Source organism: Spermophilus citellus, assembly GCF_964194105.1.
Source record: "Spermophilus citellus genome assembly, chromosome: 3".
Taxonomy (NCBI): Eukaryota; Metazoa; Chordata; class Mammalia; order Rodentia; family Sciuridae; genus Spermophilus; species Spermophilus citellus.
This window is the reverse complement of record NC_138184.1, coordinates 141588551-141610724: the sequence shown is the minus strand read 5'-3', so window position 1 is coordinate 141610724 and position 22174 is coordinate 141588551. Positions and strand designations below refer to the sequence as shown.

The following is a 22174-nucleotide window of genomic DNA, read 5'->3' as shown; positions in this document are numbered from 1 at the left end:
TGTGACCCTAGGCCCTCCCAGAGGTCAGAGGCTATGTTCTTGGCCACATCGATGAAGCAGCCTGGCTCCTGCCCTGCCCCATAGCTGGCCTCAGCTGACCACTCCTTGAAGCTGCATTGCCACCAGCTCATTGTTACCTGGACAGGAGTCCAGGCCTCAGTGCTGGCTCTTCTGTAACTCACAGAACCATCTGATGGAGTCAGTCCCCTCCTCACACTGGGGAGCAGGAACTTGATGTAGAAGTCATATTACTCTGGCAGGTGCCTTTGGCTTTGAGAATCTAAGTCTATGTCCTTTCTCCAGGGGATCAACCTACCTGGAACTCTAGCCAGTGACCCATTTCACACCAGTTGCAGACACTCTTAGTGCCTCTTCCCTGTGCCCTGTGCATGCTGGCCCAATTGCCCATGGCCAGCATCTGCAAGTCTTTTAGTTCTCTCTGGGGTGGCACTGCCCAATGCAGGCAGACCGAAGAGGCTGGGGAATTAACACCCCAATCAGCAGCCCTCGGCCGTGGCAACAGGAGTTGGTGTAGACCCACGACCTGGCTCCCTGGGTGGGAAATCCACAGACTGTGCTCTGCACCATCCCCAGAGGCCCTGGCATGACTAAGCTCCAGGCGCCTACAGTGGGAAGGGCTGGGTGATGCCCTCTTTCTCAGCTGCCCTCCTTCTCTGCTTTCCTCCCCATTCCCCTCTAGATGTTCACAGGGTCCCTTCTCAACTAATGATTTGCTCTCAAATCCTGTTTCGGGTCTGTTTCTGGGAGAAGTCAGACCAAGACAGTGTTCAGCAAGAGCACTTTAGTTCCATCATCTTTGCTGCAGGATAACAAGGAAGGAGTGTGGGTGACAGTCCCTGGGCAGAGTGTCAGAAGGGCCCTGCTTTTCCCCTGTGGCCTTGGGACCAGGTAGTAGGAATAAAGGGGTAGAGCAACTCCAGCTGCTTTAGGGGGCTGTGAGCAAGATCCAGAAATGCTGGCTGTGACCACTAGGGGGCAGCTCTTCCAGGCTGGTCTCAGACACTGGGGACTTTGCAAGATGACAGCAAAGAGGATGCCCTCGTTAATGGTGCAGGCCTCAGAGTAGTGGAGCTGCTGGTGGTTGAACCTCAGCGCCTGGTGGTTGGCCTCCTGCCTGGCCTTCTCACCATCTCCCTCTCAAAGAACTTTCCGGAGCCCATATAGTGCTGCAAATGCAGTGTGGCCATGGTGACTAGGTGCCCACCCGGCTTCAGCAGGCTGAAGGCTCTGCTGGTACATGTTATGTCTATGTCAGGACAGGTGCTCCCAGGCCCAACAGTGTCACTTGCAGCCAGCTGGGGATACCTAGGCTGACCTGAGTGGGTGCGACTGAGTCATGTCATACTTCAGCGACTGTGTGACCATCCTTCTGGGCCAGGTCTCCTCTTGCCACCTGCTCCTATGGGGAGGGTCACAGAAGTGATGTGACCATCATAATGATCAGCTCATAATTGACAGTCTGATTATGATGAATAATGAATATAACAATAAAAATGATAATTGCAATATATTAAATACGATCAGTACCATTATCACCAACCCCCACCATCCTCTGGGCAGTGACTCTCTTTGAGGGTGATAATATTTCCCCTACTATACATATGAAGAAACTGGGGCACAGGCTTGCTCAAATCTCTGCAGCTACAGGGGACAGCGGATATGATATTTGGTTATGCCCTGTTCCTGTTTGTCCTCCACCTTCTTCCCTTTAACAGTTTCATAGCTTTAATATTCCAGTATCAAACTTTTTTTTTTGGTACCATTGATTGAACCCAAGGGTGCTTAACCACTGAGCCACATCCCCAGCCCTTTTTGTATTTTATTTAGAGACAGGGTCTCACTGAGTTGCTTAGGGCCTCTCTGAATTGCTGAGGCTGGCTTTGAACTCATGATCCTCCTGCCTCAGCCTTCCGGGTTGCTGGGATTGCAGCATCTAGATGAGGGCCTGATCAGATCCTTCAGTGATGGTAGGAAGGAATAAAGCCCAAGCTGGGTCATCTGTGCAGTCCCTGCAAGGTCCCTGTGCCTAGAGACTCTCCAGCCCTGGGCTCCAGGCTGCACCTACCTGCACCCATGCCCGAGGCCAGGGCAGGACTCTTGTGCTGCTCTCATCTTTGGTGGCTTCAGCCAGGTGGGGACTCCTGCCTCTGTGCTGCTCTGAGGTGGGCTAGAGGCCACCCTTGGGGCCAGGGTCTTGAGTTCTCCAGCTGTGCAATTGGATGGGAATTGCTCTCCCCTCAGAGTTCCAGTGGATGCATTTACTCTCTGTGGACCCAGATGGGGCCCATGCCTGTGGGGGGCCAATGCTATTTCTCTGTGGAGCTGGGCAACAGTGCTGAGGGGATAGCATGGGGGACTCTGAGCAGCTCGTGACTTTCCATGACATCTCTCTCACATCCCAACAGTAGATTCCAGGAGAAGCTGAACTACAAGCTCATTGTGGGTGGGGAGGCTTCCAGGAGGAGATGGGACCAAAACTGGTGCTATAGTGTGGGTAGGAAGAAAGAAGTGGGGAGCAGGCCAGGGCAACCCCAGGCAGCTCCAGGTGGGGCAGCCCTGGAGGGAGGGACCCTGGCTGATGAGAGGCAAGCAGATCAGGAGAGAAGGGAGACGGAGGGTGAGGCGGGCTGGGGGCTCTGGTGGAGCAGGGACAGCCTGCAGGTACCTGTCTCCTGTGAGCTCGCACACATATTGCACAGCTGGGGACCAGCCACAGGCCCCTGGCTCTTCTTCAGCCATTTCTCCAGCTCCCACTGGTTCTGCTCCGTGTTTTCCATAGTGATGATCCTGAAAGGTCTCACAGGCTGAGAGCAACAGGTAGGTGGCGGGGCTAGTGTCCGTGCCTGCCAGGATGTCTCCTGTGCTTCCCCTGAGGGACACAGCATCGGGAGGGCCTGGGGACACCCAGCTCCCTGCCCCACTGTGGCCGATGGAGAAGAACCCTGAGGCCTCCTTACACCATCCAAGGCGGGAGGCACAGAGGAGGCCTGAGCCTGCCTGTGAGTAGCCTCTGGGCCATGCGGGGCCCCAGACCCATAGCTGGGGCTTGGAGGAGTGAAGCTGGAGGGTGGCATAGCCTGGCTCACACACCACACCCTCTTGATGCCCTGAGTATGGTGGGGGGCCGTGGGAGGTGGTGGGACAAGTCCTGGCTGCTGGACATGTTAGGATTGACTCTGTTGAAACTATTTCCAATGGGTTCTGACTCTGGATTGGAAATGGTGGGGAAAGTGATCAGAGACAGAGTCTTGGGTAAAGGCTGAGGACTGAGCCAGTGGGTTCATAACCAGCTCAGCTGATCAGGGGATGAGAGGATGTGGTGCTGAATTAGGAGGCAAAGGCAATGCCAAGTGCATACCCTCTAATCCCAGCTTCCTCCCTCCTCTGTTCTCTCTTAATATCCATCTATCTGTCAAAACCAAGTGCCAATATCCCTGTTCCAGGAAGTCTCAGATTTCTTTGGGAGCCTTTAGAGTGCTTTCCTTTGTGTTCCTGTGGGTGTTGCTTGATATATCTTATATGGCACCTATTAAAAGATTGGCAAGATTTTTTTTGAGAGACTGAACAACCCCTCGGTCTGTGCAGTGTGCACCCAGCCCAAGTGTGCATGGCAATACTAAATTTAGTTTTGCTGTTGTTACTATTGGTTGTCTGACCTGGGCTGGCTACCCTTCTTTCTCTCTCCCATACTGAGCCTCAGTCTCCCCTTGAGTGCGCTGAGGAACTCAGGAGCGAATCTACTGGTTCACCCAATGCCAATGTCCCAGAGCAAGAATCTGTAAATTGAGTGCTATGGTTTGGCTTTGGGTAACCATAAACTCTCTTCATTTTCTGTAAAAAAAAAAAATTGAGAGTGTGTGCACGTGTGTGTTTGTGTGTAGAAAAATGTTCATGGGGATTCAAGATCCTATGAAGGCTACAAAGCCCTGTTTTTTGTGTGTGTTTGTGGGGGGAAGGTGCTACCGGGGATTGAACTCAGGAGCACTTGACCACTGAGCCATATCCTCAGACCTATTTTGTATTTTATTTAGAGACAGGGTCTCACTGAATTGTTTAGTGCCTCACTTTTGCTGAGGCTGGCTTTGAACTCACGATCCTCCCACCTCAGCCTCTGGAGTTTCTGGGATTACAGGCGTGCACCTGGCCAGAGCCCTGATTTAAGGTCTTTTGACAGAGGAGGCAGGCCCAGGCACTGGACAGCAGGCACTGTCCCCCTGCCTGATCTCTTGTATTTCTCCAGCACAGGCCTGGGTGCACCACAAGTCTGAGGTTACCCTGCCCATTTTATAGGTGAAGACACTGAGGCAGATTGCCACAGACTCCAGCCCAGCTCTTTGACTTCCAAGGCCAAGGGCACCAGACACACCCGCCCTACATACTGGTAGAGGCCTTGTGGGTTGACTGACAGACAGGATGGGGCGGGGCTGTTTCTGCAGCATCCTTACTACTTAGCGGCCTGGGGTGGGAGTGGGGGGTCTCCTACTATCATCTGCAGCTCATTCTGTCAGGTGCAGCCTGTTCTGCCAATATGGATCCCACCACTCACCTGCAGAGGAGGCTTGGAAGAGGTTCTCCAAGGTTAAATTTCAGGTGTCTGAGTGGAAGGCAGAGTCGGTGGCCAGGTAGTCTCCTCCCCCACACAGCCTGCCTTCCAGGCTCTCTGGAGTCCTGCTGCTCTGCCTGCTCCTTCAGCCAGGGCTGCCCACTTTCTTCCTCCCAGACTCTTGTACTGGGAGTTGGATCATCTCCTTGGCCAGGGCTCCCTCTCAGGAAGGGCTCAGATCCACACAGAAGAAGCCAGAACTTCTGTGTTGGTTTTCTGGCTGAAGTTTATCAGCTAATAAATTATCAAGAACATAGGAATGAAACAGGGTCACAGATGCGTGTCCTTGGGTGTACTCCGTTCCAGTAAATGAGTGGTGGAGCTGGTGCTGGTGGAGGGAGATTGTTGCAGAAGGCCAGAGACACCCACAGAGACAGACAAAGAGATAGAGACAGAGAGACATAGGGTCAGCAAATGGCCCCAGCATGCCTCATTCTCGGGGGTTTGGTTGGAAAACAAGAAAGAATCATAGGAAAGATCCCTTAGGGCGAAGAAACAGGATCCAGAGATGGCCAAGATTTCCCCAGCCCGGGTCAGTGAGCCTGCCCTGGAAAACAGCTTGTCCTTGACTTCGTCAAATATTCCCCCAGGCTTTAATCTTGTTTACTTCACCCACTTGCCGAATCAATCTTTTCTCTTCGATTAGCGCGGGAATAAACATAGGCAGGGCCCCTGAAAATCATGGGAGGCCCTATGTTTTTGGACATGAGAAGGACCTGTCACAACATTGCATCAAATTCCACCCCCACGTAAATACACACAAGCAAATGCACACAAACACTGGTCCCAAGTACTGCAGAGACAGAGGCAGTAGGTGCACAGGTTTGAGGCTAGCCTGGACAATTTGGCAAGAGTCTGCCTCAATACAAAACAAAATAAATAAAAATAAAACAAATAAAAAGCTTCCTGAAATGACATGTGCATTCTTAAAAGGGACTGAAATTGCCTTAGCGTGAACAGAATGTCATCCAGTTGATGAGAGCAGACCTTAGGACAGAGGTCTTCAGCTGGGGCAGTTTTTCCTACTAGGACACCTCTGGCACTGTCTGAAGACGTTCTTGGTTGTGACAACTGGGAACTGGGTGCTACTGGCATCCAGTGGGCAGAGGCCAGGATTGCTAAAAATCCTACAGTACACAGTTCAGTATTCCCATCCCAACAAAGAATTATCTGGCCCCAAATGTCAATGGCTGAAAACCCCTTTCTTAGAATACATCCATGAGAGATGTATCTTGGAGCAGATGATCTCCTTGCGGATGGGACCAGGCTGGGATCAGGATGTGAGGTGGGCTGTGGAGAGTCAGGTGGAGGCTGAGTGGGTAGGCGCTGGAATGCCCCAGGGTGGGGTGGGGAGGAGTTAGCATTCATTCCTCTGGGCAGCAGGAGACACTGGAGGCCTGGTGCTGGGAAGGGCGATCTTCCAAGGGCATCCAATTGCAGCAGGTGGATCGTTCTGGGAGGGATGTTCTCCCCCAACCATGCGGAGAGCCCTAGATGCCCCATCTCACTGCCGGGCTCTGGGCATCTCCCGGATGGTGCGTGCACCTTCCACTCCAAGTCTGTAACCGGGACTGGGATCCTGTGCTGTGCATCCACGTGTCTCTCAGCACCCATTCTCCTTTCCTCCCCAGCAGCTGTGGGCCTCCAGAGGCTATTTTAGGGGACCCCAGCTGCAGCCCCGTTGCCCTCCAGGTTTCAGCTGGATATTGAGGGAGGGAAGAGAAGGAAGACTGGTAATTAATTTTTTAGTTTGGCTGCTGCAGGGGGCCTTCTCTACACAGCTTTGTCTCAGGTCTCAGAGAATAATAGCTCCTGTCTGCCACTAGCCCTGAGTTATTGTGATATTTATTCTACGTGGCAACTTGAATCAGCTGTGGTGTCCAGATACGTGGTCCACCATCATTCTGGAAGTTTTTGTGAGGTTTTATTTTTATTTTATTAACACAGTAGTTATCATGAGGGTGTTTTTGATGGGGGTAACACTTAAGTCAGTGGATTTTGAGTAAAGCAGATTGTCCGCCTAGTGTGGGTGGGCCTAATCCAATCAGGTGAAGACCTGAATGCATCAAAAGACTGGCCTTCTCCAATCAGGGAGGTGGTCCTAAGACTTCAACTATAATATAAGCTCTTCTCTGAGTCTCTAGCTTACAGCCCACCCTGCAGATTTGAACTTGCTAGCCTCTATCACCCTGAGAACCAATTCCCTAAGACAAATCCTTTCTTTCTATGTACACATCCCATTGGTCTTATTTCCCCAGGGAACCCTGGCTAAAAAGGGGACCTCGTGGCTTCCCCCAGTGCCACTGGTGTCTTTGTTAGCACTGTCCCTTTTTAAAAACTCTTCTTGGGTTATGTAATCTGAACACAGCAATTTCCTGCCTGCTCAGCCATGGTCCCTGGCCTCCCTTGGAAGCCAGGGGGAGTGACCTTGGGTTGATCCTGCCTCTGGAGACTGCAGGCTGTCGGAGATTATGGGAGTCTGAGTTGTTTGTTTACTTAAAGTCAGAAGAACACATTCTTATTCCTCCCATTTCCAGGGCAGCAGGCCCGAACCTCCAGGGTGGCAGATTCATTTCAGTCTGGTTTGTGGCCAAGTCAGAGCGGTTTCCTGGTCCAAAAAAAATAAAAAAAAAATTAAAAAAGGAGGCTGAGTTTTTCTCTGTCTGGGGGAGATTTTACAACCCATTCCCATTTTAAAGGGAAGAACACTGAGGTACAGGGGTTCATGTACCCAGAGGCAACTTCTCATCTCCCCGTGCGCCCCCCCTCCCAGTGCTCTGCTCCCATCCCTGGGCCTGAACTCTGATCCCCACCAGGACTGGGCTGCATGGCGTAATGCCCACTGCCTGGCCTGGAGAGAGCCACTGGGCCCTGCTGACTTCCAGGGTCCAGGTGGGGACTTTCCTATGTGCTCAGGCCCAGGATACCTGTGACCCAGGGGGATGCCTTTGATTCTTACAGCCAGTGAAGCGGGCACACAGATGGAGAAACGGTAGTCTGACACCTGCCCCACGTGCATTCGGGAGAGAGCTGCACCCAGGGCTGGCACCATCAGTTGCCCCTGACAGACACACATCACTTCCGAGAGGAAGCAGCTGCAGCCATCGTGGCTCTGGATTTAGAAGAGTGTCAGGTAGGGCATGCCAGTGTGGTGGAGTGAGGAGGGTCCCCGTCCCTTCTGCATCCTCCCAGAAGGGGAAACTCATGGACAGGCCAGCATGGGAGGAGCAAAGGGACGATTCGGGAATTCTGGGGGTGGAGTCTGGAGGGATGAGCCCTTATAAGACTCTGGCAGGCAGGCAGGCAGGCGAAAGGATTGGAGCTGAGGGTCACCATGGAGGGCAGCTTCACCAGGGGTGATGTGTACCAGAAGCACTTCCTGCCCAGGGACTACCTGGCCACCTACTACAGCTTTGAGGATGGCCCATCGCCTGAGACGGAGATGATCAAGTTTAACCTGGAGTGTCTCCATAAGACCTTTGGCCCAGGTGAACAGAGGTGGCCCTCGGCCCTCAGCTTCTTTCCAGGGACCCAGATGGGAGACAGAGAAAGAGTGTCCTGGGGAGTCCAGGCTCCTCTCAGGGCTGCAGACGTGGGGTGGGGTGGGACCTTGGGCCTCTTCAGACAACTGTATTCCTGGAAGTCCCGTCTGTCTCCCACAGGCCTGAGAAGCTGAGGAGCTGTGAGGCCCAGGGCTCAGGATGTGCAGGGGAGGACCCAGCACCCTGTAGCTCCCAAACTGCTCTCCTGGAAGGCCTCAAGGAGAGGGGTGGGTGGGGAAGCCTCTCCGGATTATCACCAAGTCCAGCCCTGCTCTGAGGCCTGAGAAAGTCAAGGGCAAATGGACTGTGATGACCTTGGGATGGCACCATACCTGGAATGCATGGCCTGCTTGTGGCTGTGAGGACAGCCCTACTCGGGAAGTGCTGCGTGGGGTCTCAGCCCTGTCACTAACCTGCTGGCAGGGCCCTCCGCCCAGCACCCTGGTCTGAACCGTCCGTAAGGTGGACCCATGGTGCTTGGCCATGTCCTCTTGGTTTGTGCAGTTGTGTCCTCACTATGGGTACTTGGCTGGAAAAAAGTGAGGGACAGAGTTGTCTGGTGGCCCAGGGGAAAGAGAGGGCTGCTAGGCTACAAGGCCTGGTGGAGAAAGCAGGTGGGGAAACAAATTCAGAGAGCAGAGAGGCGGCTCCAGCCTGGCTCTGCAGGGAATGCTGGGAGTCACGCTTCCCTCCGGCTCCCAGGTGGGCCTCAACTCACTGGGGGTCTTCCCAGGTCATCTCCTCTCAGCTCCCCGCTTTGCTGGCTCCACACTCCATGTTCCCATCAAGGAACCCACCCAAGTGGGGCTGATGTCCAGGGAGTCTGAGACTGAAAGGGCCCCTGCCTGGGGACACTGCAGCCTGAATCCTTTCCAGAACAGGGCTTGGGGTTCCAGTTCCCAGTAAGATACGGGGTGAATTGTTGACCTTTTCTCTGAGTCAGATTTCTAATGTGTAAAATGGGAAAAACAGGAGTAGTTGCCCCATAGGTGGCTCTGAGCTGTAAATGGAAATTAATTTATGTCACGCGTGTGGGATGGGTCTTACCTGCTGGAAGCTGCCGAGCCAGGAAAACCCTCGTGCTTGGTGCCGCTTCCCCTTGGGCGTGTGTCCTCCAGGCCCTTCTGTCTCTTTTAGGTTTCATTTCTCTTACCTACCCCCCCCTCTCCCTCACAGGGGGTCTTCGGGGGGACACACTGATCGACATTGGCTCAGGCCCCACCATCTACCAAGTGCTGGCTGCCTGCGAGGCCTTTGCAGACATCACTCTCTCGGACTTCACTGACCGCAACCGGGAGGAGCTGGAGAAGTGGCTGCGGAAGGAGCCAGGGGCCCATGACTGGACCTCGGTGCTGAAATTTGCCTGCGAGCTGGAAGGGAACAGGTGGGGATGCAGCTTGGGAGGGTCTCCTGCTGGGCCCCCCCCCAACACCTTTCTCAGAGGGCTCTCTGGCCTCAGTTGTCCCTGACATTTTGAGGACAGTAGGACCCTCAAGAATGGGGCCAGATGTCTTGGGGTGGGGGCAGAGTAGGTGGATCTCTGAGCTATAGGATCATAGGACTGTGTTGAAGTGTGACATAGCCAAGTATGACCACTGAAGGCCAGGTGACAGGGCCCTTCCTTCCTTCCTTCCTTCCTTCCTTCTGCCCTCTCTCTTTCCTTCCTCCTCCCTCCCTCCCTTTCTCCCTCCCTCCCTCTTATCTCCCTCCCCCTTCATTCCCTCCCAATTCCCTCCCTCCCTCTATTGTCTCCCCAGCTGTGAGAGGCCTTTGCCCACCACAACCCTGAGCTCAGGCACAGTGAAGGCTCACCCAATGCTCCTCCCCTCCTAGCTCCCTGCGTCTCCACCTGAGAGAATCACTAATATGGATTATGTATGTCTAAACAATCTGCGCTTAGTTTTACAAACTTTCGAACTGACTAACTAAGTAATCTGCTCCCTGTTAGCTTCCTGGATCTGCTTTTCATCTCCCCACACGGTATTTTTAAAATAGCCATACCACAAATCCATCTGCAGTTAATTCATTAATTCATCCCTCCATCTCACCGTGCTGATCCACCAGCCCACACCTGGGGCTCTTCTTCCTTCCTGGGGATCAAGTAAAGGGGGGCTCACTGGAAGGTTCCTACCACTCCCTCATCGTTTTCCTGCTGGGGGACCAAGGCCTAGATTGTAGAAGAGCCACTGACCGGTCACACAGGGACTCTGGGACTCCCCCATCTGCAGATGGCAGGCTGTGTGTGTGGGCAGCCTGGACTTGCCTTCCCTGAGCCCCGCCCTCTCTCCGCAGTGGCCGCTGGCAGGAGAAGGCCGAGAAGCTGCGGGCCAGGGTGAAACGTGTGCTCAAGTGCGATGCCAACCTGAGCAACCCGCTGGCCCCGGTGGTGCTGCCCCCGGCCGACTGCGTGCTCACCCTGCTGGCCATGGAGTGCGCCTGCTGCAGCCTCGAAGCCTACCGTGCTGCGCTGCGCAACCTCGCCTCGCTGCTCAAGCCAGGCGGCCACCTGGTGACCACAGTCACGCTGAACATCTCGTCCTACATGGTGGGGAAGTTCAAGTTCTCCTGCGTGTCCATGAAGAAGGAGGAGGTGGAGCAGGCGGTGCTGGACGCTGGCTTTGACATCGAGCGGCTCCTGCACAGCCCCCATAACTACTCCACCACCACTGCTCCCAACAACGGCATGTGCTTCATCGTGGCCCGCAAGAGGTCTGGGCCCTGAGCCAGGAGGGCCAGCACTTGTCCACGTGCTAGGGAGGGACGGGTAGCATCTAATGCCCCTGCTTTCAGCACTCACATCTTTTCTGAAAGTCTGAGATTCTAACATCCTCACTTTAGAGCTCTAAGTTTCCAACATCCTGTGTTCTAGGGTCCTGGAAGTGGAAAATTCCATTTTTCTAGGATGCTAAACTATCTGACTCCCAGGGACTGTAGAGTCTCCTGGACATGGTTTCTGTCTTTACCCAGGATGTCAGAGACAAGGAAGCCAATAGATAGTGGTATGTTGTAAATGCTTCAAATCCAGCTCTAAAGAAAGAATAGCACTGATTAGCAGTGACAGGCAATTTCTGTGGTGTGAATGATCCAACCATGGTTGATTTCAAGCTACCAGTGGTTTAACAACTCATAAAACTCCTAAAGATTTTGCAGTTGGCTCTCATGAGCTGATATGAAGTGACCTAAACATACCACTGCCTCCCCTTTGCAGATTTAGCAAATAAAACTACAGGGTGTCCAGTTAATTGAATTTTAGATGAATAAAAATAATACTTTTAAAAAAAAATAAGTATGTGCCCCAAATTGCCCAGTACATACTTATCCTAAATGTATTTGGGTTGTTTATCTGGAGTTCAAGTATAACTGGCTGTCTTCAAGGTCATCCAGCAACCCAGATACAGACCTATTTTTCTGGCTCCAAAGTGAAAAGAGGGGCTGCCCAGGAGCCAGTCTGCTCCCTGCACAGAGGAGCCTTTGTGTGGGTTAGGAAAAGCTCTCCTACAGGTATCTTCTGGGTTGAAAAGTTGCTCCTTGTCCCACTGGAAGGACTCTGAGAACAAGATGACACTTCTGGGCAAACATTTGGAGAAAAAAGCCCCCTCCTTAAAGCCGACATGGTCCCACCCCTGGATACCTACCTGCTTCTCTCCTCTCCTGCCACCACCTGCACCTGAGGCATATGCTGCAGAGCTGGGTGCAGCAACCCTGAAACGGTCAGGATTCTGGCCTCAGCCCTGCTCCACTGATCTGGGCCTTATTCCCTCTCTGTGGAGCAGGGGAAATGGGACCTCATCTAAATAATCTTCAAGAAAGTTCTAGGAACAGAAAATCATTGATGTGAAAGTGCTTTGAGAAGTAAAAGGATTTGCACAAATTGACCTATGGATATTATTTTCCCAAAGGGTTAGAGCTGGAACAGTCTTTCAAAATTGATTTTTTGATGAACAAAAATAATACTTTTTTTTAAAAGAATAAGTATGTCTCCCAAATTGCATGGAACATACTTATCAAATCCCTACTTTTCACAATCCAGGAAGCTAAGGGCAGTGGTTGCCCAGAGACACAGACAGCTGATAACAGAGTTGGAAGAAGAACACAGGTGTCCTGACTCCTCATCCATTCGGTGCACCAGATGTCTCTGGACCCGGAAGCACAGGAGTCCCCTTGCCCCATCTAGCACAGGCTTGTTTCAGCACCCATCCCCCCTCAGCATCCCTACACTTCCCAGCTTACACTTGCTCCAAGCAACACACAAACCCCAGCTCCTCTCTTCTGACTTGTCTGGAGAGGCACTGCATATGTTAGTTTTAGACATGCTCCTGGTGGAACCATCAACAGGCAGAGGAGGTAGGGGCCTGGCAGGCAGGGTCCAGAAATTGCAAAAATAAGGCCCTGATAGGGAGTTGTGAGGGAATATGAGGTTTCTGCCCAAAGCAGCCAACGAGGGGCTAGTTTCTGCAAGGTGGCCAACAGACAGTTGCCCTGGAGGAGGATTGCTAAGGAAAGGAAGCACCCCCCTGTGACTTCCTTCAGTGTCAGGACTTCTCATGGAAAGCCATCTGGCCTGAACATGGGCAAAAGACACAGAGAATCCAAACACATGCCTTGCTCCCAGGGCAGCTTAGTGTGCGAGTGGATTGGCTGCTGTGGGTGAGGTGGTGGGGAAGTGAGTCTTCAGGGGCTTTTGGTCCTGGGCCAGGCTGGATTGAATGGCTCTGCTGAACACCTGCCACATAGCCACTGCAGATACTTCGTGCTTTCTACATGCCTTAATAAAACATTTTGTTTCACTTTAAGCAGCATGGAAACTGTGGTATGTTGATAAAACTGTGAAGGAAGGAGTCTTTAGAGGAGAAAACTTCATGTGACTTCTGTTTGGAGTTAGGGTTGTTGAACTTTTATGGGTCATGACTCCTTTTATGTAGCAGTTCACTAAATTGCTGTTACATAGGATATGGGCAGGTTTCCTGATGTATCAGGAATGCAAACAATGCAATACTCAACGGTAGTGGATTCACCAATTTTTTTCCACTGACATTTCATAATAGTGCCGGGTATTGGTTCAGTGACTCAGTGGTAACAGAGCTAGCATCTCTGCAATTAATTCAATCTTTTATCATGGTGGCAAAATGGATGCCATAGCTCCAGGCACCATGCTTAGATTTAGATTTAAGGCAGGAAAATGAAGGCAAACGGGACTTTATCTTAATCTCTGTCCCTCTTAGGAAGAAAGCAAAAACTACTCCAGAAGACTTCAGTTGTGTCATGTGACCCTGAACCAACAGCAAGGTAGTCTGGGAAAGGAAGCATGTCACTTTCCTAGTCTCCATGGTGGAGATGGGCTGGGGAGAAGCAGATTGGCAGTCTGTGGGTTAGCCAGCAGCCAACCTCAACTGCATCCTTTTTGGGTTGAACATGGCTGGCTTTGTTTCTTCTCTCCAAACCTGGTTGTCTGAAGCCCCTGACCTCCTCCATTCCATTTCCTGTGGCATCTGCAGGAAAGCCCTCTGCTGGGCAGGGGAAAGAAACCAGAACCCGCTGGGTCAACATCCTGGGCCTCTGGTGGATGCCTCCCCCATGACCCGAGTTCCCTGGGGTGGAGGGATACCTTCCTCCTGCACACATAGCTTGTGTCCCAGTGGTGGTATCATCTAACTGGCTCTGCAGGACTCAACTGCACACCAAGGGCCATTCTGCTGTCACCTGAATGCTTCAGGCTTCTTCTATGAGTTCCTTAGTGGGATCTTCTGCAGCTGGGCAAGGACTTGTTCTTAGAAGTTGTGGAATCAACCTTCCCACCACCAGTTATAGTAAGCTCTGTCCCCAGGTGACTGCTGCTTTTTGGACACCAGTTTGGGAGGAGTAGGAGGCCGGGAGAGGCTGAGTCCAGTATGGTGCTTGCACATACCCGTCCCCAAGCCTCTGAGGAGAGAAGGGGCCCCCCATCTCTCTTCCACACTGGGAACCTCTGATTCATGATGGACTTCTTGGTGGTTCATCCAGGGAAAGTTTTATCCCTTGCTACCTCTCCTTGGGGGCACTTCTGACTTGGACTCTTTCATGACATGTCCTCTCTACCCTCTCCTCTGTGATATGCATGAATCCATCATCTTCTGGCCTCCTCTGCCCCTTTTTGAGTGTTTATTTCACCAGGGCTGATCTTGTTCAGTGCCCGTCCTGTAGGCAGGGGTCAGATAACACACACCTATACTAATATTCATAGTTTACTCAGCCCGTTGACTAAGTGCCAGCCATAGCCCCCAAGGTCCCAGAGTGGAATAAGAAGACAGATGATACAGGCTGTTGGTTACAGAATCCCAGATTCTACACTCCGGGTGGTACCCCCACTCCAGCCTGCCACTCCGCCACATCAGGAGAATCAAGTCACATGTATACCAAGCCAGACTTGGAGAGCCACTTTCACAATGATAACATAGGCTCAAAAGGATGTGGCTTTCCCAACCTCCCCACCCCACATCTTTACAGGAGTGGAGCTGGGGAGGTGGCCGTATAGCAGGAAATGAGGGCCAGGACATTGAGATTTAGAAGCAAAACTTAATTAGTGGTGCCAAGGCCCAGAGGGATAATTCCCAAAGGTTGAGCCCTGAGTGTAGCAGAGCTTTAACTTTTATACATAAGCAAGTTTTGGGTACATCGAGGCAAGAGAGTTGGTGCAATTCTATTGGAAGTTGCATCTTACATTCTTTATAGGCTTGCCAACAGCCTAGGAACTCTTTGCTCATACAACTTAGGGACTTTTACTGCTCTAAGTCTAAAGGGGGACTGTTCTGGTCCACTATATTGTTCCCTGCTTCTGCTCCTGCAGTTATCTGTTTCAGCTACCTGTTAGCCACTGCAAGCCTCTATGGTTAAATGTCAGTAAGCAGAGCTTACATATTTGCTAGTTTTAGCATTCACAGACAATTCTTGCTTGGATGAATGGTTGTTCTTATTATTCTGATTGTCAAACAGTGATTGTGTGTCAATCAAAACCATAGCCTGTTAGCTTTTAAACTGCTAAAGTTGCCATTCTGTTCTTCTACAGTGAAAAGGCAAGATGAGAAGGAAATCTGTGACAAGTGACCCATGGCTGGCACCCTTTATCTGTGAGCACAGCCTCTCCCCCTGGTGCATTCTAGGCCATCAGCGTTCCTTAGGCTCATGTGCAGAAGTGCGGCCTATCTGTGGTTCCCAGCTAAGCTCAAAAACTCAAAATCTACTCTTTTCCCCACAGCTCTGATAAAGGGTAAGGTCAGGGGACATGGTTGTTTAGCAGAGACATTTTAATTTGCTTATCTATAAAGGAAAGGAACAAAAGTTGGCCATCCTGGTCACAGCAGCTTAGGCAGCAGAAAGACTGGGAGACATTTCCAAATGAAACTGTGATTTCTAAAGGAAATGACCTTAAGACTTTAAAATAGTGAGTAGGCACAGGAAGGAGACAGACCCAGGCCTGTTAGAGGATCAAAGGCTGCAGGAGGTGGCTCTGAGCTCTTGCACATGTGGGTATGCTGTGTGTGGGGTAGTGCACTGGGTGACATGAGTCGAGATCCTAATAGGAAGAACTGGAGGTTAAAGACACATGGATTTGGAACAAAAGAACAGCCGCATGCCAGAGATGGCCAGTTGCCTACCCCTGCCCGTTATATATCCACAACTCTTTCATGGTACTAGGATTGTTTGCCAGAGCACACAACTGCCCTAAACAAAGACTACATTTCCCAGTCTCCTTTGCAGCCAGGTCAGTTGAGTGAGTGAGCTCTGACCAAAGGGGAGGAAGCAGACATCTTCTTGCTGGCTTTCAGAAATTTTCCTTAAGATGCGGTGCACTTGGAACGTGGATGTTGCTATCTTGGGTTAGGAGGTCAAATTCACCTGTGGTGGGGAAATGGGTCCCTAGTCATATGAAGTGCCACCAGGGACAAATAAACCTTCACCTTTTGAAAGTCACTGACGACACTGCTTTGACCTTATTGTTGTTACTTAGGCAGGAATACCCCAGAAGTGGGTGTTGTGTCTCTTTCAGAGGTTCATGATGTTGACTGTCTCCTTGCTGGTGATGGTCGCTTTGATCACTTGGTTTTATGCTGTCTGGCCAAACTTCTCCACTGTGAATTAAATATTTCCCCTTTTGTAATTCAGCAGTACCTTACAGAGATATACTTTGATTCTATAAATATCACATATTTGCTAGTTTTAGCATTCATTGACAATTCTTACTTGCATGAATGATTATTCTGATTGCCAACTAATGATTGCCAATTTTGTCATTCTTTCCACATTTACTAGTTAACATTCAAATGTAGGGAGGAACTTTCCACAGTTCTGTCTTTAAATGTGGACTGAAGAATTCCTATTTTATTCGGTGGTTATGAGGTCTGTTATTATCATTACTTACCTTCATGCACAAATTTGACCATTAGGACCTCAGCTCCCTTATGGAGGATAATCTACTTCACTCAAAGTCTACTGATTTAAATGTTCATCTCATCTAAAAATTCCCTTTATAGTGGTGTCTAGACCAGCATTTGACCAAATAGGTGTCATGGCCTCACCAAGCTGATACATGAAGTTTACTGTCACTGGGGAGGAGAATAACACATCCATCTTGGACATAGTAGACTCATTCTCAAAGCCCCATGGGATGCCCCTGTCCCCCTTACTTCTGCCTGGGTGGCTCCTGTGCACAGACCTGGGTAGACGCTGGGCTCTCCTCTTGAGTGTCTGGAGGTGTTCTGCTGAGAGAAAGGCTGTCACATCTCATCTTGCTGGATCCTGGCAGGTCCCGGGACTCCTTCCTTCTCTAATGTCCTGTTGGCGGCCATAGGGACACTGCTCAGGAGCAGAGACTAGAAGGTGGTTGATGTGCTAGGGAGGAAGTGTGGATGAGCTGTTCCTTCATGTTGCCCAGGTTTTAGGGTTTGAATCTGGAATGACCCCAAAGGCTTATGTGCTGAGAGTTTGGTTCCCAGCCTGAGTCTCTTGGGAGGTGGTGCAAACTTTAGGAGATGGGGCCTTTTTGGAGCTTGTCAATCACTGGGGGCAAGTCCTTGAAGGGTATATTTCGTCCACGTCCCCTCTCCTCCTGGCCACCATGAGGTGAGCAACTCTGTTCTACCATATCTTTCCCACTGTTTTAGTCAGTTTTTTTCCCCCTGCTGTGACCAAAAGATCTAACAAGAGCAATTTTAGAGGAGGAAAAGTATATTTGGGACTCATGGTTTCAGAGGTCTCTGTCCATAGATGGTTGACTCCTTTGCTCTGGACCCAAGGTGAGACAGAACACCACAGTGAAAGGGTGTGGAGGAGGAAGCAGCTCAGGACGTGACAATCAGGAAGCAGAGAAAGACAGCTTCCTTCACCGCGGACAAAATTCCCAAAGGCACACCCCCACCGACTCACCTCCTCCAGCCACACCCTACCTGCCTACAATCACCACTAGTGGATCCCTATCAGGGGATTAATGCACTGATTAGGTGGAGGCTCTCATCACCCAATCGTTTCACTCTGAACTCTCTTACATTATCTCTCACATGAGCTTTTGGGGGGACATCTCATATCTAAATCATAATACCCACCATGATGTTCTGCCTCACCACAGGACCAGGATCAAGAGAGCCAAGTGACCATGGACTGAAACCTCTGAAACAATGAGCCAAAGTAAACATTTCCTCCTTCTTTAAGTTGATTTTTTTTCCAGGTCTTTTGTCATGGTGACAAAAAGCTGATTAACACACAAAGATAGTGGCCTTGGCTGAACCACTTGTTCTGACCTCTGGGTGCTGGTGGCCAGGCAACTGGGAAACTCTGCAGATGAAGTCACTAAAAGGACTTTAAAAATATTTTTCCCGCCCAGCTGGTACAGATATGTTGCACCTGGTTAGATCTTGACCCTGGAGAGGGCATGGTTATGGGAACAAGCGTGCATGCTTTTATTCTCTGGAAAGCCCCTGGCCCAGTTAAATACCCAGCTCTGCCCTTGCCTCAAGGAACCTTGGGTTGGAGGGGATCCATTTGGCCAGTCCCTTTTCTAGAGCATCCTGTAGGAGGCGCCCCTCTATCCTCACACCATTTTAGAAATTCTGCCCCATTGCCATGTGGCAGGCCTCACCTCCCTCTTCCAGGTCCCGTGAGATACCTCATGCAGCCTGGGCACCAGGCAGAATTCAGGGGCTTCATAGATCCCTTGTGGTTAGACTCACACAAACTTAGGAACTCACTGACTAATAGATGGACCAAGCCACAGCTCTATGGGGCTGTGTATGGTCACACACACATACACACACACACACACACACACACACACACACACACACTCCTTTCTCCTCTGAAAGCTGTCTGATATTGAGAACATAAACTGTCCTTGCAATATGATGTCCACTGAATTTTCCTCCATTTTCTTCCCTCCTTTTCCTCTGTACCTTAGGGGATTAATACATAATACATACATAGGATTATACATAATACATCTTGGATCGTGGCGTCCTGTCATTGTTGGTCTCTGCAAAGCCATCATTTATTAACCAAAGGATCAACAGAAATGACCGAACAGATGCTTATGAAACAAATGCCCTCGTGATACCCAGCTGTATTCACCTGTATGGGCTCCCCTGACTACTGCTGTCCTGTGTCATGTCACCTCCATTCCTGTGATTTTACATTTATAAAGCTTTACTGAAACTATATTTCCCTACAAGTAATGATGCCAGTGGTTTACGTTTTTAAGTTTACACAAAGATGTTGTGCTGTCTGTGTGTACATGTGTTTTGCTATATCTTAGATCTTGAATGTACCCGAAAGACCCCTGGGTTGAAGATTTAGTCACCAGCCTCTGGCTCTATTGGGTTGTGGTGAAACCTTTAGGAGGCTGGGCCTAATGGAAGAAAGTTAGGTCATTGGGGGTATGTCCCTGAAGGGGATGTTGGGACCCTGACCCCTCCTCTCTCTCTCTCTCTCTCCCTCTCTCTCTCCTTCCTGGCTATCATGAAGTGAGAAGCTCTGGTCTACCCTGTGGTCCCCTCCATAATGTTCTGCCTTGCTATGGTCCCCAAACAATGAAACAATGTGACCATGAACTGAAACCTCTGAAAATAGGAGCCAAAACAAAGTTTTCCTCCTTTTAAGTTGATTTTCTCAGGTATTGTGTCATAGCTATGGAAAGCTGATGAACACTGTAATCTTTTGGGAGTTCACTTTTTCACTCACAACTTCTTTGCTAAGATTCAGCATGTAGTTCATTGATTTTCTGAGATGGTGAATGAAAAGGACTGCCAAGAGCGAGTAAGGCTAATGCCCATCTTGGCTAAATCTGGTTTGGAGTCAATGTGGGGGTGGAGAAATTGTATTTCCTGGGTACTGGGCAAGCATGCACTATAGTGCTTATTTATTTTGCATGCTCTGTTGGTTTATCCCTGTCTATGGTATTTAGAAAAGCATTTGTTTTTCATTTTCAATGACTGTAGATTGCTACAGATTAGATCTTGAATGTCCCCCCCCTCCCCCCTGGCCCAGGTGTTGAGGGCTTGGTTGCTTGCCTGTGGTGCTATTGGTAAATAGTGGAACCTTAGGGAGTGGGCTTGAGGGGAAGGAAGCTAGGTCATTGAGGGCGTGCACTCAAAGGGGATATGGGGCCCTGGCCCATCTTTTTACTCTGCTTTCCAGATGCCGCAAGTCGAAAGACTCCACTGTCATGTGCTCCTGTCATGATGCTCTGTGCTACCACAGGCTCAAAGCAAGAGGGCCAAGTGGCTACAGACTGAAACTGTAGCTGTGAGTCAAAGTAAACCTCTCTTCCCTGTAAGTTGTTTATTTCAGGTATTTCGTCGCAGTGACGCCAACACACAGATACTTATAATAACTGGGTGCTTATTTTAATGACCTTTTTGCTTGTAACTCCAGCATGTTTTTTAAAAAGAGTCTTTTGTGAGGGTCTCAACCACCACTCACACTCAGGCGGGAGAGCAGGGCTCCCATGCGATGCTCAGGGGGAATGTTCCCGCTCACGGGAACACAGTGGTGTGCAGTCAGGATGACTTGCAGAAAATCTGTGGACAAGAATGGAACCTATGATATCATCTAGTTTCTCCCCAGAGTTCTGGAAGGATAACTTCTGGCCTTCCCACACTGACAAGATTGGCTTTTTTCCTTGACACCTTAAAGTTATTGCACCCCAAGGAGCCAGCTGTGTGTCTGGAAGAAGAACACATTCCTGCACTTCTCTTGCTTCCTTGTTCCATTCCGATATGGTAGAAACTTCCAGAGCCAGGAAAATGTAAGACACACACACACACACTCACACTCGCACACTCGTAGTCTAGCTGCATTGAACTTGGATCACTGATGGTTGCTGTACCAGTCTCCCGCTGCCCTGATTGTCCCTCTACAATCTACTCTCAACGTAAGACCAGAAGGACCCTGCAAGAGACAAAATCTTGTCTCTCCTCTGCCCAAAACCCTCCAAGGGTTCCCAGTTAGAGTAAAAGGTAAAGTATTTCTCCTGGCCACAGGCCTGCAGGGCTGGGCTCTTGTTTTCTCACATTCTCTGCTCCCCTCTGGCCTTCCTATTTCACAAGCCCACTGGGCTGGATGCCATCTCAGGGCCTTTGCACTGGCTGGAGTGCTCCTCCTGCAAGTCTCTGCATAGCTCACACCCTCTCCTGTCAGATATTTGCTGAAATAGTACAACATAAGCAATCTTACTTGATGAACTTTGGAAAAAAAATGGAATATCTGCACCAAAATCTCCTCTATTTCTGTGCCTTTCCCCCCCCCCTATTTAAATCTGACTTTTTAAAAACATTTGCTGTGCTCATTGTCTTTCTCCCCCCCACCCCTCTGCCGCCCTCTGTCTGTCCCCACTCCTCTCTCTCCAAGAAGGCACAGTTTTACAGTGTTTAATGAACGGTTGGCCTAGGATGTGGCTCAGTGGTAGAGCGCTTGCCTAGCACATGTGAAGCCCTGGGTTCCATCCCTGGAACTGCAAAAACAAAACAAAAAGCAGAAAAACTTCGGCTACATCCATGACACCCATATACTGGGCACAGGGAGGGGTTCAATTCGTATTAATGACTGTATGAATGAGTGAATTTTTCTCTTTGCCCCAATTTCACCTTGCTCTCCATGGAGGGGCCTCTTCCCTCGCTTTGACTGATCTCATATTTGACTTGATCCCTGATCCCTCAGAAGGTGACTGTCTGCCATATGTAATCTCTTACCTGAGCTAAGTCTGTCCTGTGCTCTTCTTTATTATTGCACATCCATGAGGTGTCTTTGGACCTGGGATACGGGATCCCCTGGATAAGCATCGTGTCGTTTGCTGCAGCTCTGCCCCTCCCTGCTTTACGCACATGTACCCTCTGAGCACTCTGAGGAGCCTTCTCAGAGAGCCCAGTCGGTGTAAGCAGTGGAGGCCAGCGATGATAAGCTGTCTGCCGTGTTGCAGTGATTTCCTTGGGAGTCCATAGTGTGGTATTGGTGGCTTCCCAAGTGTGGTACCTGTGCTCCATGGAGGAGGTTCAAGTGGGTACAAGAAGATTTTAGTTACATGCATACATTTCTGGTTTTGTATTTCCTTTATATGATTTAATAAACAATCAAACCCAAGGTTTTGTTGGTATTACTGCTTGGGTATGTTAGGTAGTAACTAACAATGAGCAGTGAGATGCACAGTAATGTCACAAAATGCCCTTTAAATTTCTTAAAGTCTTCTTTAAGCTACTTTCAAAATGGTTAAGAAAGCGAAGGGTGGTAGTTAATTTGTAGAAAATAAACAGAAGCAAAGGAGCTAATGGGAAAATATGTCAAAAGAAAAGGATTAATGGGACTAACTCTTGACAGGGTCCATTGATGTTGATGTGAAGCTAGAAATTATGGCTGTGAGTGTTTTCATTTGTTTGGAAGGGAGGTTCCTTTAGTAGCACAGGGACACTAAGGTAACTTTGATCAGTTACTGACTCCAGTGACCACATTAACATGGGATTGACTTGTAGATGAAGCCCCCCTAAATAGGAAG

The 22174-nt window shown here is 50.0% G+C and overlaps 1 protein-coding gene across 1 annotated transcript; it reads left to right on the top strand.

Annotated features, from left to right (window-relative positions):
- Positions 1 to 7931: 7931 nt before the first annotated feature.
- Positions 7932 to 12959, top strand: INMT (indolethylamine N-methyltransferase). The gene is made up of 3 exons (XM_081283740.1): positions 7932 to 8112; positions 9343 to 9550; positions 10459 to 12959. Exons 1-3 carry the CDS (start codon positions 7959 to 7961, stop codon positions 10886 to 10888), a joined length of 792 nt encoding a protein of 263 aa, XP_081139866.1. The 5' UTR covers positions 7932 to 7958; the 3' UTR covers positions 10889 to 12959.
- Positions 12960 to 22174: the final 9215 nt, after the last annotated feature.

What these genes read in the sequence shown, in the direction of transcription:
- INMT (XM_081283740.1), top strand. Translation starts at nt 7,959, where the DNA reads ATGGAGGGCAGCTTCACCAGGGGTGATGTGTACCAGAAGCACTTCCTG. An exon ending in CCATAAGACCTTTGGCCCAG is followed by an intron (nt 8,113 to 9,342) that starts GTGAACAGAGGT and finishes TCTCCCTCACAG; the next exon opens with GGGGTCTTCGGGGGGACACA. An exon ending in TGCGAGCTGGAAGGGAACAG is followed by an intron (nt 9,551 to 10,458) that starts GTGGGGATGCAG and finishes CTCTCTCCGCAG; the next exon opens with TGGCCGCTGGCAGGAGAAGG.